We start from the raw sequence: 12,454 nt of genomic DNA, 5'->3' as shown, positions 1-12,454 counted from the left end.
TTGGGACCACTTCTTCAGCATTGTGCTGTGAACACTCATCTGCAAACTAGTTCCATGGATAGAGAGCCACGCAGAAGAGACCTCATATGGATCAGAATGCAACACATGTTCTCACTCTCCCATCACATGTGATCCCCACTATTACCTTGGACATCCATAAGCAGCAGCCATCACCTTAATACATTTTTATAAACACTGAAATTGTCTAGTTCCCCCCCCCCCCCCCCTGTAAATTTCAGGTTCTTCTAAGATTATCCTGGACTGTTGTCTTTCGAGCTCTTTTTAAAATGTTCAACGTTATGATCAGTGTTTCTGATGGAGTAGCATATATTGCCTTATGTGCCCAAAATGCAGTTTTGTTTTGTGTGTTTGTGCACTATCTGAATCAAGTTTCAAAACTCCTCTTTTCTGCCCTATGCACTGTTTACTGAAGTCATTGCTATGTCTTTTAGTTATGTCTGTCTGCAACTTAACATGTCTTCTTCACTGTAAGCAGCTATCTGCCTTTTTCTACATTGTTAATTAGTAATAGCATTCACAGATGAAGAGAAATATAAAATTATGAACCTGCAAATCCATGAATTACATTTGCAAATAATCTATATAAGAGAAAAATCTGTAAGTCCAATTATGAGTAACATCTGTTGCCCAAGTTATAGAATAAACAGGGAATTAAATAGTAAACTAAAGGCAACAGTTATGAATTTTTTGATGAAATCAAAGATATACAGAGTAGTAACACCTGATGACTTGTCAATGGCACCATTAGGCTTTGCCAATTAATAGAAAAAAATCACCATGAAAGGAATTATTAAAATCATCAAAAACAGTCTTCATGCATATAAAAAAATAGCAAAAGGAGAAGCACTTGGACTGGTGGAAATGTTCTAACTAACAGTGTCTCATAATTATTTCACATTTAATGGAAAATTTATCAACAAAAGGATGAATGTGCAGATCTTTGCTGATATTTACATAAATAACATGGAAAACAAATTCTATGATGAGAATCATGATAGTAGTGAAAAATTAAATATTTCAAGAGGTATGTAGATGATCTGATTTTTTTAATACAAAGGAGATAAAAACAACACTCAAAATATGGTGCAAAAATTAGATCTCAGCATATGAAGATACAGTTTGCAAGTGTGTTTGAGAAAGGGAACTATATAAACTTATTAGATTTGACACTAACATAAAAGGATGGAAGACATGAATTTAGCATACTTAGGAAACATGTATGTGTGGATGTCATCATCAATGAGTTACCTATAGTAACCAAGTAATACATGAAACCAATCGAAGTAACACAAATATGGGTTTATTCATAAACCTCTGAACAATAATGGAAATAAGCCTGTTATGACTTCACATGTAACAAGACAAGGGAATCATGCAAAAGGTGCAACATAAGCAATACATGGAACAGCTGATATGAGCAGTATAAACTTAAAGAACATAGTAAGGGTGAGTCAGCACTGATTCATGCATGTATAGGTGCAAGTCACCGGTAGATAGCGCGATGGAGACCGTGCCATGTAGCACACTTCCTACAGGCAGCTTCTGGTGGCTGGGCCACACTGATACAGTTGGCAGTTGATTTAATTACACGCATGTGGCAACACTTCACTTGGAATGCTCACACTCACATGTACTTGTGCGATGAGAGTGCCCAGGTGATGGAGGAGATGCTGGCGGGGACAGGATGATGTTCCAGATGGATACCTGAGCTTAGGACCAGAATGTGCACAGATGCGGGCACACCTTAGAGAAATAGGCCCACACAGCACCCGACAACAGCATCAGGGAGAAGGGTGCCATTGCCATCTCTGTCATCATCAGCAGGCAGTTCTTAGTGCAGAGGAGATGGGGCTGGACCCACTGGCGATGATGGCTGAGGTGATGATAATGAGCTGGAGATAGATGCCAGTGTTGGATAGCTGGAACCTCAGGGTACTGCATGTGGAGAAGGCAGCTAATGAAATGGGAATGCCTCCATAGCAGGTGATGACAGGCTCGAGGAGAAGGGTGGCAGGGTGGGCTGTGATGATTAGGGCCACACCTGCGAAAAGGTAGCTTCCAATGGTGAACATGGGCATAACTGATGAAAGTGGCATGCCACCAGCCAATCAGCTGTACGGACATCACATAGATGGTGTCTCTGATGGTGTACAACAGTGGTTGGTATCCACTTGGCCTGCCAACCGAACCCTTACACCCACACCAGTGATCCTGGTGCAAAGCCAATGGTCGAACCTGTCTGCAGCAGGTTTGGCGCAGGCCGCAGAAGGTGGAGGAGCGTGCATGGCTGCCAGCTGTGGAGTGATTCAGCTCACTCCACTCCCCCATAGGTGTGAAGTGATAGGTGATTAGAAAATGGAGAAGGGCATTGTCCGGTGAAGAAACGCAACAGACTTTTTCATTTGGGACTTGAAAATATGGATGAGTTGTTCCACCTCGCCATTTGATTGAGGGTGGATTGGTGGAGCCATAACATTATGAATGCTGTGGTGACAACAAAACAATTGAAATGTGTGAGAAATGAATTGGGGTCCATTATCAAAAACTAAGGTACAGGGCAACTACCCAGTATAAAAAACCCTCAAAAGCATATGAATTATGACCTCAGCCAACGTCAACGCACAACTGGGAATGTAAGGAAACTTTGAAAATGCATCCACAACCATGAGCCAACAGGAATTCAAGAAGGGACCCACAAAGTTTACATGATTGTGTTTCCATGGCTGGCTTGGAGCTGGCCAGGGTATCAGAGATGCCCAGGGAAGTTGCCTGTTGTCAGGCACACTGCTCACAAGCTGAAACAAAATGGACAATTTAGGCATCAATCTCTCGCCAAGAAACATGTCTCCTAGCTAACAGCTTATTGTGCAAAACTCTCCAATGGGCCTGGTGGAGAAGGTGTAGAACCTCTTGCCATAACATGGCAGGAATAAGTACTCTGGAAGAGAGGTCTTACATGTCCAACAACAAAGTGGTGTCAAAAATAGGGAGGTGACACCGTACGGAAAAATAGTTGTGCAAGGGGTCCAAAGCCTGACCTGATGGCCTGTCTGGCCATCTCTATTGAACAAACTGAATCGCCTAGTGGAGAACTGGGTCAGCGGCAATGGCAGCTGTTATGCGCAAGCTCATAATTGGGAAACCCTTAACCGCAGCCTGCGTTTCAATATCAAGATAGAAGCAAAGCAGTTCTTCATGATCAAAGTGAGGATCAGGACCCACAGGAAGTTGGGACAAGGCATCTGCATTGGCATGTTTAGACATAGGTTGAAAATGAATTTCATAATTGTAGTGACACAAGAACAGCACCTAGCATTGTATGAGGTGTGCTGCCTTGCAGGCAAGGAAGTGTGAGGGTTAAACAAGGAAAGAAAGGGTTTCTGGTCAGTAATAAGGTGAAACTTTTGAGCCATACGAAATAAATGAAATTTCTGGAGGGCATAAACTAATGCAAGAGCCTCTTTTTCCACCTGAGAGTAATGTTGCTGGGCCAGAGTGAGAGATTTAGAGGCAAAAGCAACAGGTCCTTTAGAGCCATTGTCATATAAGTGTGCTATGACCACCCCAAGGCTAGGACTTCGCTGAGGCTGCACTGTGGTGCATCAATAGCCAAACTATATGTTGATCAAGAGAGAACATAGCTAAACAAGGGACCAAGAGTAGTTTGAATTTTAACATGTAAAAAGCATACAGTCTCACATAACGAGGCATTTCAACATGTTGGTTAATGTGGCCGCCACCTGCAGGAATTTATGGAATTAGGCTATCTTCCTCAGGAAGGCCTGAAGCTCCTTCATGGACAAGGGGCGAGGCATAAACATAACAGCAAAGATGTGATGTGTCAGAGAGCGAACCCTATCCCATGAGGCCTCGAACCCCAAATAAGCAACACAAGTTTGAAAAAACTGAGATTTCATGACATTACACCATGCGCCTGCAGACTGTAGGACAGAAAACAAAGTGTGCAAATTTTTCAAATGATTGACTGTGGAGTGTGGAAGAGCCCATAACAAGAGTATCATTCAGATAATTAATGGAACCCAGGACAGGCATAGTCAATTCCTCTAAAAATCGTTTGAAAATAGCAGGAGCATTGTCACACCAAAAGGAAGACAGAAATATTGATAGAGACCAAAAGGAATAGTGCTGGCCACCTGACGTTTTCACCAATAGTTCCTCCTGGCATGAGAGAGGATACGTATCCACTATTGACTGTGCATTGACAGTAGTACTGAAGTCACCACAGAGGCAAAGTTCTCCAACAGCTTCTGAACTACAATCAGCGGAGATGACCATTCATTAACCATAACAGGTTGCACCACTCCTAGAGATTGAAGTCTTTCCAATCCTGCTTTCAATTGACCTTTCAGGGTGACAGGAATAAAATGCCCATGACAATAACAAGACCAGCCATGGATTTCAAGAAATATGAACAGAAAAATTTGAAGCACATCCTGTACCTTTTGAAAACAAGTCCACAAACTCCTCACACAGTGTTTCCAATTGAGAACGTGCTACCTGATCAGACACAAGGTGAACTGTGTTGGTGATAGAAAATCAAATTGCCTGAAATGCTTCCATCCTGAACATGTTCTCAAAAGCAGTCTCAGCAACCACCAAAAATGTAATGGAACGAACCACTGACTTGTAAGAAGCAGATGCCATAAATTGTCCCAAAAGTGCAATGTTCTGTTTGTTATAATTGAGTAGCTTCCCCGTGGCCAGTGTCAATGGCAGTGAGCCTAAACTCAAATACGTTTGAGAATTCAATAACATCACTACTGCACCTGTGTCAGCCTGCAGCTGGAGCACTTGGCGAAAAACATTTAACTTGATAAGCAACTTGGGAGAAGTCACAAGCATTCAAGTTACACAGTTTACATCTGTCTCCATATTCTGAGCAACCTTCGGTGAATGACACACAGAGGTGATGTGGCCTTTCTTCTGGCAAGCATTACAAGTACGCAGCACTTAGGGTACACCGAATGTATGTGCTGGACAAAATGGAAAGGACAAGATGGAAACAGAGAACACCGACACTGGCGCGGCTGCTTAGGCCGGCCATGATCTGCTTGGCAATGGGCCCATTTACCACTGGCACTGCCACTTTCTTGTGCATGCAATCTTTCATCGTAGTGGGCACATCTTGTGACACTACTACTACTTTGCCCCACATTTCAGTTTGGTCGCCCACTGCCCGAGAGACTTCAAAAGATTGTGCTGTTTGCAAAACTTCTGTCACTGGGTTTTTTCACAGAGTAATGCCTTGTGGCACACTTCCTCATTTGGAGCTAAACAGATAATTTCATCACACACCATAGAGTCTGCATAAGAATCATTATGGGCATCAGTAACGAACTGACCCTTACAGCTAAGTTCTGCTGCCCAGCCCCTGTATGACTGGTTTGCTTTCTTGCAGCATCAGTAGAGTTAACTCCCATTGCTATGGCATGGTCATTTGCAATGATAGTTGGACAATAAACTGCACGTGTATTCAAAAGTGAGAGCTGACAGTTGTTGTAAAGGGACAAGCTAACACAGTAATTGATACACCTTAGGTGGAATCAGTAAGGGTTTTCACAAATTGGAGTCCGTCACACCAAAAGTCAAAAAATGCTGTCTGAGTCTTTTTTTGTAAGCTTCCCAATCCTTGACTGAATCATCACACAGAGGAAAAGTGGATAGATAGGCTGGTGGAGTAGTACCCTGTCTGTTAATGGAAGCCAACAGAGTGGTCACTGACAAAGTAAGCTGTTCAGTCAGGGTCCATAATGACTAAACCAGATGAAACCACATGTAAAGTCTGCACACCCTGAAACTACATCTACATCATACTCTGCAAGCCACCTTGTGGTGTGTGGCGGACCGTACTTTCAGTACCACTATCTGATCCTTCCAACCCTGTTCCACTCGCGAATAGTGCTTGGGAAGAATTACTGTCGGTTTGCCTCTGTATTGGCTCTAATTTCTCGAATTTATTCCTCATGGTCAATATGCGAGATGTATGTGGGGGGAAGTAATATGTTGTTCAACTCCTGGGAAGTGCTGTACAGAAATTTCAATAGTAAACCTCTCCGTGATGCACAGCACTTGTCTTGTAATGTCTGCCAGTGGAGTTTGTTTAGCACCTCCGTAACTCTCTCTCGCCAGCTAAATTATCTCGTGATGAAATGTGCCTCTCTTTGTTGGGTCTTCTCTATCTCCTCTATCAGTCCAAACTGATAGGGGTCCCAGACATATGAGCAATACTCAATAATCGGGTGAACAAGTTCCTTGTATGCCACACCTTTTGTGGATGAGTTCCATTTCCTCAAAATTCTTCTGATGAATCTGAGTCTGGTGTCTGCTTTTCCCACTATCTGTTTTATATGATCATTTCACTTAAGGTCACTGTGGATAGTTACACCTAGATATTTTACGGCAGATGCTGTCTCCAGCTGTTTGTAATCAATAGTGTAGCTGTACAGTAGTGGATTTCTTTTCCTATGTATGCACAATATGTTACATTTATTTACATTCGAGGTCAACTGCCAGAGCCTGCACCATTCACCAATTCTCTGCAGGTCATTCTACAAATTCTTACTATCTCCTGGCGTTGCCACTTTGGTATAGACAACTACATCATCTGCAAATAGCCTTAACGAGCATCTGACGCTTTCTACTAGATCATTTATATATACTGTAAACAGCAACAGTCCTATCACACTTTTGTGTGGTACTCTGGATATTACCTTTACATCTGTCGATTTATTTCCGTTAAGAGTGACGTGTTGAGTTCTGTCTGAAAAAAAATCTTGAATCCAATGGCAGGTCTCCTCTGATACTCCGTAAGCTCGTATTTTTTTCATTAAACAGCAATGCGAGATGGTGTCAGATGCCTTACTGAAATCAAGGAACAACTGAGCGCCATTGTCCACTGCACTGTGGATCTCATGGAGGAACAGAGTGAGCTGAGTTTTGCAGGATCTCTGTTTGCAGAATCCATGTTGATTTTTATAGAGGAGATATTCATTTTCCAAAATCGTCATAAGTCTTGAGCATAAAACATGTTCCATAATTCTACAACAGATTGACGTCAATGATATAGGTTGCTAATTGTGTGGATCTGTCTTACGGCCTTTCTTAAAAATGGGAATGACTTACATTTTTTTTCAGTCATTAGGTACCCCATTGCTTAAGCGATCTATGCTAAATTACTGCTAGAAGGAGAGCAAATTCTTTCACATAATCTTTCTAGAATTTAGAGGTATCTCATCTTGTCCTGAATCCTTTCCGCTACTAAGCGATTATAGCTGCTTTTCCATTCCGCTGTCAGCTATCTCAATATCTGCCATTTCAATGTTCGTACAATGACTGAAAGAAGGGACAGCGTTACAATCTTCCATGGTGAAACAACTTCGGAAGACTGAATTCAGTACTTCGGCCTTCTCCCTGTTATCTTCCAGTGTGATTGCTGAGAGAATGATTAGATGATTTTGACCCACTTACTGGTGTTACATATGACCAAAATCTGTTAAGGTTTTTACTCAGGTTGGTTGACAGTGTTGTGCTTTCAAAATCATTGAATGCTTCTCTCATTGATCTCCTTACACTCATTTTCACTTTGTTCAACTTTTGTTTGTCCGTTAGGTTTTTGCTTCTCTTGTATCTGAGATGAAGTGCTCTTTGTTTACGTAGCGCCTTTCTAATATGGTTATTAAACCATGGTGGATCTTTCCCTTCCCTTAACTGTTCCAAACTCATCATCAATCATGTAGTAACTAAGTAATACATGAAACTGATCCAACTAACACAAATATAGCTTTATTTGTAAACCTCTAAAGAGTAACAGAAATAAGTATCTCGTGACTCCACACTAACAAGACAAAAGAGTCATACAGAAGGTGCAACATAAGCAATACATGATACAAATGATGTGAATGATACAAACTAAAAGGACATAGTGAGGGTGAGTATATAGGCGCAAGTCACTGGTAGATAGTGCTACGGAGACCATGCTGTGTGCACACTTTGTACAGGTGGCCTCTAGTGACCAGCCTGCACTGATAAAGTACGCGGGTGATTTAAATAGACATGCTTGGTGACACTACACTTCGTGCACTCACACTCACATGTGCTAGTAGCAGGATACAGCAATCCCCAACAGTAAAAGTGGTCATATTTTAATGCAATGGTGTATAGATTCCTGTGCTGCCAGCATGAAGTTGAAAGGGCTCTAAACATTTTAAAGCAGGTGATAGTGTAGAACAGATATAAAAGTGGGACAAGATGACAGTTTGTTGTAAGATAAATAAAATAGAACTGTAGCAAAAGAGCAAAGATTATATCACAGTTAGAAATAACAACAACAAAAAACATATGGCTCTGACTTACAGTGGAAAGTCTTACAACAAAAACAATGTATGCTTTCATAAAAAGCAAATGTAAAAACTGGCATTCAAGTGAATAACATGCTAAAATTTAGGCTGCAGTATAGAATCTGTAATGGTGGGAATAGGTTTCTGTATTCAGGAGTGTATAAGATTAAGTGCAACGGCTGTTATATACAGTAGATATGGCAGACAGGGAGGAGGTTTGAAACTCAGTTCAGGGTACAAACATTCTCGTGAAACAAAACTATATTTGGGATACATGTTGCAACATTAACTATGTCATCAACTAGGATACTCGTACAGAGCTCTAAAGGGACAGTTTCTAATTGTCATAGAAGAACTCAAAATTTACACTCACAAAAAACAAAATGTTGGTCAGACATAGTGAATTTAGTAATAATGCCTATTTCAATATTTATGAAGATTTACTAAGCAGATGGTTGTTGTATATCAATCTCCAAGGTGATGGGGGAATGTGTTTAATGAGACCGTGGGAACATTTGTGTTCTGCTCAGATTGGCGAGGGGTCTCTCTCTGAAAATAATTGTTCATGGCACAACATGGAAGAAACAGTCACGAGAGGTAGTGCACCATGTCCATAACAGGCCTACAGCAATTCTCAAGATATATTTGTTAATGAGAATAGAAAATATTTTTAATTTATATGTGACAGTTGTACTGGGCATGGTTCATTTGAAGCAGTCTTACCACCTATTAGCAGTTGCCTAGTGTGCTTACATTAAGAGTGCAAATGCTACAATGTAACATGTATATTGCTTACAGAAACTGATGAGTTACTCTTGTAGTCACCATATGTTGGTATATTCTGCTACATTTGGTTTCAGTATGGTAGAATAGCAGCATTGTGTATTTCACTTAATATAATTGTTAGTTATTTTATCTTCCTTATTTCTGTAGTTCTGAAGATGGTTTGATGGAACAATAATAAGTGACAATGTTAGAAATAAGTGCAATCTTGATGGACAATAAAATCACCTGACAGTTGTTGCAATAAATGTTGCAAAGAGAGAGAGAGTGAGAGAGAGAGAGTTGGTTGGATGGATGGGCAGCCGGTGGGCACATGCACATGCACACACATGGAGCTGGGTGGCTAGGTTGTCACATGTGTGAGTGTGTGTAATTATATTATTATGTTTACTTTATGCATGAAATAGCTACTAATGACCAATGAAAATTATTTTTTATGAATAAATTTGTGTCTTCTTCCATAATGAATTATAATACATTCTCAATAGTGATTTCCCTAAGTCGCTTCAGGCAAATGCTGGGATGGTTCCTTTGAAAGGGCATGGCCAACTTCCTTCCCCATTCTTCCCTAATCTGATGGCACCAATCTCAATAAAACACATGAATGGTTAACATGAGTAGAATTAAATAAAATAATTGATAAGGTGATAGTGAAATTTTATATACTTTTTATGACAATATCGGGATGGTGGAAAGTCAGAAAATATGACCATCATGAGATCCTCAACCAGCTGGAGTAAAGGAAGGGATGCAGGAAACGTATCTGTTTACTTTTCATTTCCCCTGTGTACTTCTGCAGACATTTCCCATGTACTTCACAACTTTCCTGTGTAATCTGATTTCCTGCGTATGAACTTTTTGTTAACTTAAGTGTGTAATTCATATAATTTAAAGTACTGAAGGATATTTAGAGTATGTATGTAAGGGTGAATTACTTTTCATGAGTTGGTGATGCTATGTTTTCTGTTTATAGGTGGTTCATGGAAGACAGTGAATGAAGCTGATGGCACAAATCAAATCCCATTTTTTGGTATATTAGGAGAAAATCAAATGATGTCCATGGCAAATGAGCATGTTGGAGACATTGATATTCCAAAGTACCTTGAACTAATTTGTGAATCTTCCCACATATCACAAGTTCCAGTGAGTGATGGTTATGAGGTGCCACGGCCTGCCCCTATGGCACCAAGTACAACCACAAAAATTCTTGAAGCTGTTGGCAGGAGTCGAACACTGTCCACATCTTCAACACTCAGTGACTCTAGTGTTTCAACCACTTCTTCATGTCAACGTGATCCACTTCCCTTGCAAAAAAGTAATAGTATTGGTGACTGCAATGACAGTATTACTAGCAGCAGCAATAATAGTAGTAATATGAGGTTTAATGTTGTGGAGACATTGCCTGATGTTGTTGAATCATTACCTGATATTGTGCAAGATAATGATTTGAATGGCAGTCAGTTTTACTACCCCACAATAACTAAGAAGAATGGTGAAAGTGAACTAACTTCTCTTGAACATTTGTTACCTCCAGCTGTGGCTTTTAGTCAAATATTGGTTAATAATGCTGACTTAAGAGACAGGCATGTGAACAGCCATGTTGGAAATAATTCAGAACTGTCATGTTACAGTAATGTTGGTAATGAGTGTGTATTGGAAGAGAAACCTAATGTAAATACGTACAATCTCTGCAATGGCAACATGTGTGTTCCATTTACAGAAAAAAGTCTGAAAAAATCTGAAAAGAGTGTGGTTCAGAATTAATCATATTAAAATATGAATATATTGATTAGTTCATGTGTGTGTGTGTGTGTGTGTGAGGGAGAAAGAGAGAGAGAGAGAGAGAGTTCTTGGAGTAATTTAAATTATTTGTGAATGTTAAAGTACAACAATCAGTGAAATCTAGTTCTCCTGCCATTATTCCTGTACAGATGTTTATTTTTTAAATGAGATATCCATTTTTTATCATTTGTACATAAAATCGTATTTCATATTGAAACATTGTGAATAATTTTGAAGCTTTGTTTATATATTTTCAATTTAATAATGACTGATGCTGCGTTAAAGTTATTTTTTAGTGAAATCTGTTGCAAAATTAAGTGTAAAGTAAAGGATGGGTTTAACTTTTTTAGGTTCTTTATTGCATTCTGCAATTCACTGATCAGAGTAATGTTTCTGAGGTAAATATTCCCCTTGGTTTTCCACTCTGTGAACCACTGTTTATCTTCATAGTTATTGTGTTTAACTCTCAAGTATCTAATCTCTAGTCCATACTATAAAGATGCAAGAAAATGTGAAGTCCTACATTAAATGTGTAATAAGAATCATGCAGGCGAAAACAAAAGTTCACTATTTTGTGATAATTCAGAGGTCACTTTTCAAGGTGTTAGGTATTAGAAAAACTAGATGTGAGGTAGAAGGAGAAAGTTGTAAGGGCACAGCTAAGCTGTAGTCATATTCTGAAGGATGTATTGTGAATACACTGTGCATTATCTTGTTGCTAAAACTGTTCTTGCCATCAAAGCAGCCAGTAATAACAGGAATTATTTCACCCCCTCCACAAACATGCACACATGGCATTGTAATTAGCATGTATACACACTTAGGAGCAAAAATGTAAGTACTCAAGAAAGATGGAGGGGAAATGGATAGTGTACAGAACCTATGTGAGTAAATTAGATCTTATAAAAAAAAATAATGAATAAAGTCAGGTGTGATACCCACTTTACTTGTGTTTTGAAGAACATGCTCACTTTTCCATAGCTTGTAAGGAAGAGATGATAATTTGTAATCTTCAAATCCAAAAAGAAATATATGTGTGTGGAAATATGACCATCTGTTTTTTTTAGTCAATATCTAAAGTATGTCTTTTGTAATGACAATTATGTATCATGAAGGCTTTAGTTGGAGGTGATGATCTGTGGTCTCATGTTTTACTATCATGTGATATTTTAAAAATCTTCCTCTAGATATTTTTTCTATTAACAATCAGTTATCTTCCACATATTTACTGCAAAAGGCTATATATGTTCATCTATACTCTGCAAGCCATCTTAAGGTGCATGGTGTAGGATACGTTGTTTCCCAGTCACTGTATGCGGTTCCTGCTACAATCGCAAATGGTTCACAGGAAGAATGATTGCTGGTAAGATTCCATGTAGGCTTGACTCTCCATAATTTTGTGTTTGCAGACTTTTCTTGAGATATGCATAGGGGCAAGCAATATATCGGTTGACTCTTCAACGAATGTACACTCTCAGAAATTTAACAGTAAACCAAACCACATGCAGAAA

At 39.6% G+C, this 12,454-nt stretch overlaps 1 protein-coding gene across 1 annotated transcript in view; it reads left to right on the top strand.

The window, feature by feature from the left end:
• Positions 1–11,993, top strand: part of LOC126183191 (proto-oncogene tyrosine-protein kinase ROS) — a 597,756-nt gene extending 585,763 nt beyond the window's left edge. Inside the window, exon 38 of the mRNA XM_049924934.1 lies at positions 10,135–11,993. Coding sequence (XP_049780891.1) covers positions 10,135–10,925 — 791 coding nt within the window. The 3' untranslated portion in view covers positions 10,926–11,993. The remainder of the gene's footprint in view (positions 1–10,134) is intronic.
• The last annotated feature ends 461 nt before the right edge of the window (positions 11,994–12,454 follow it).

This window comes from Schistocerca cancellata, chromosome 4 (assembly GCF_023864275.1).
Source record: "Schistocerca cancellata isolate TAMUIC-IGC-003103 chromosome 4, iqSchCanc2.1, whole genome shotgun sequence".
NCBI lineage: Eukaryota > Metazoa > Arthropoda > Insecta > Orthoptera > Acrididae > Schistocerca > Schistocerca cancellata.
The sequence above is the reverse complement of the archived record's forward strand: the minus strand, read 5'-3'. Positions and strand labels throughout refer to the sequence as shown.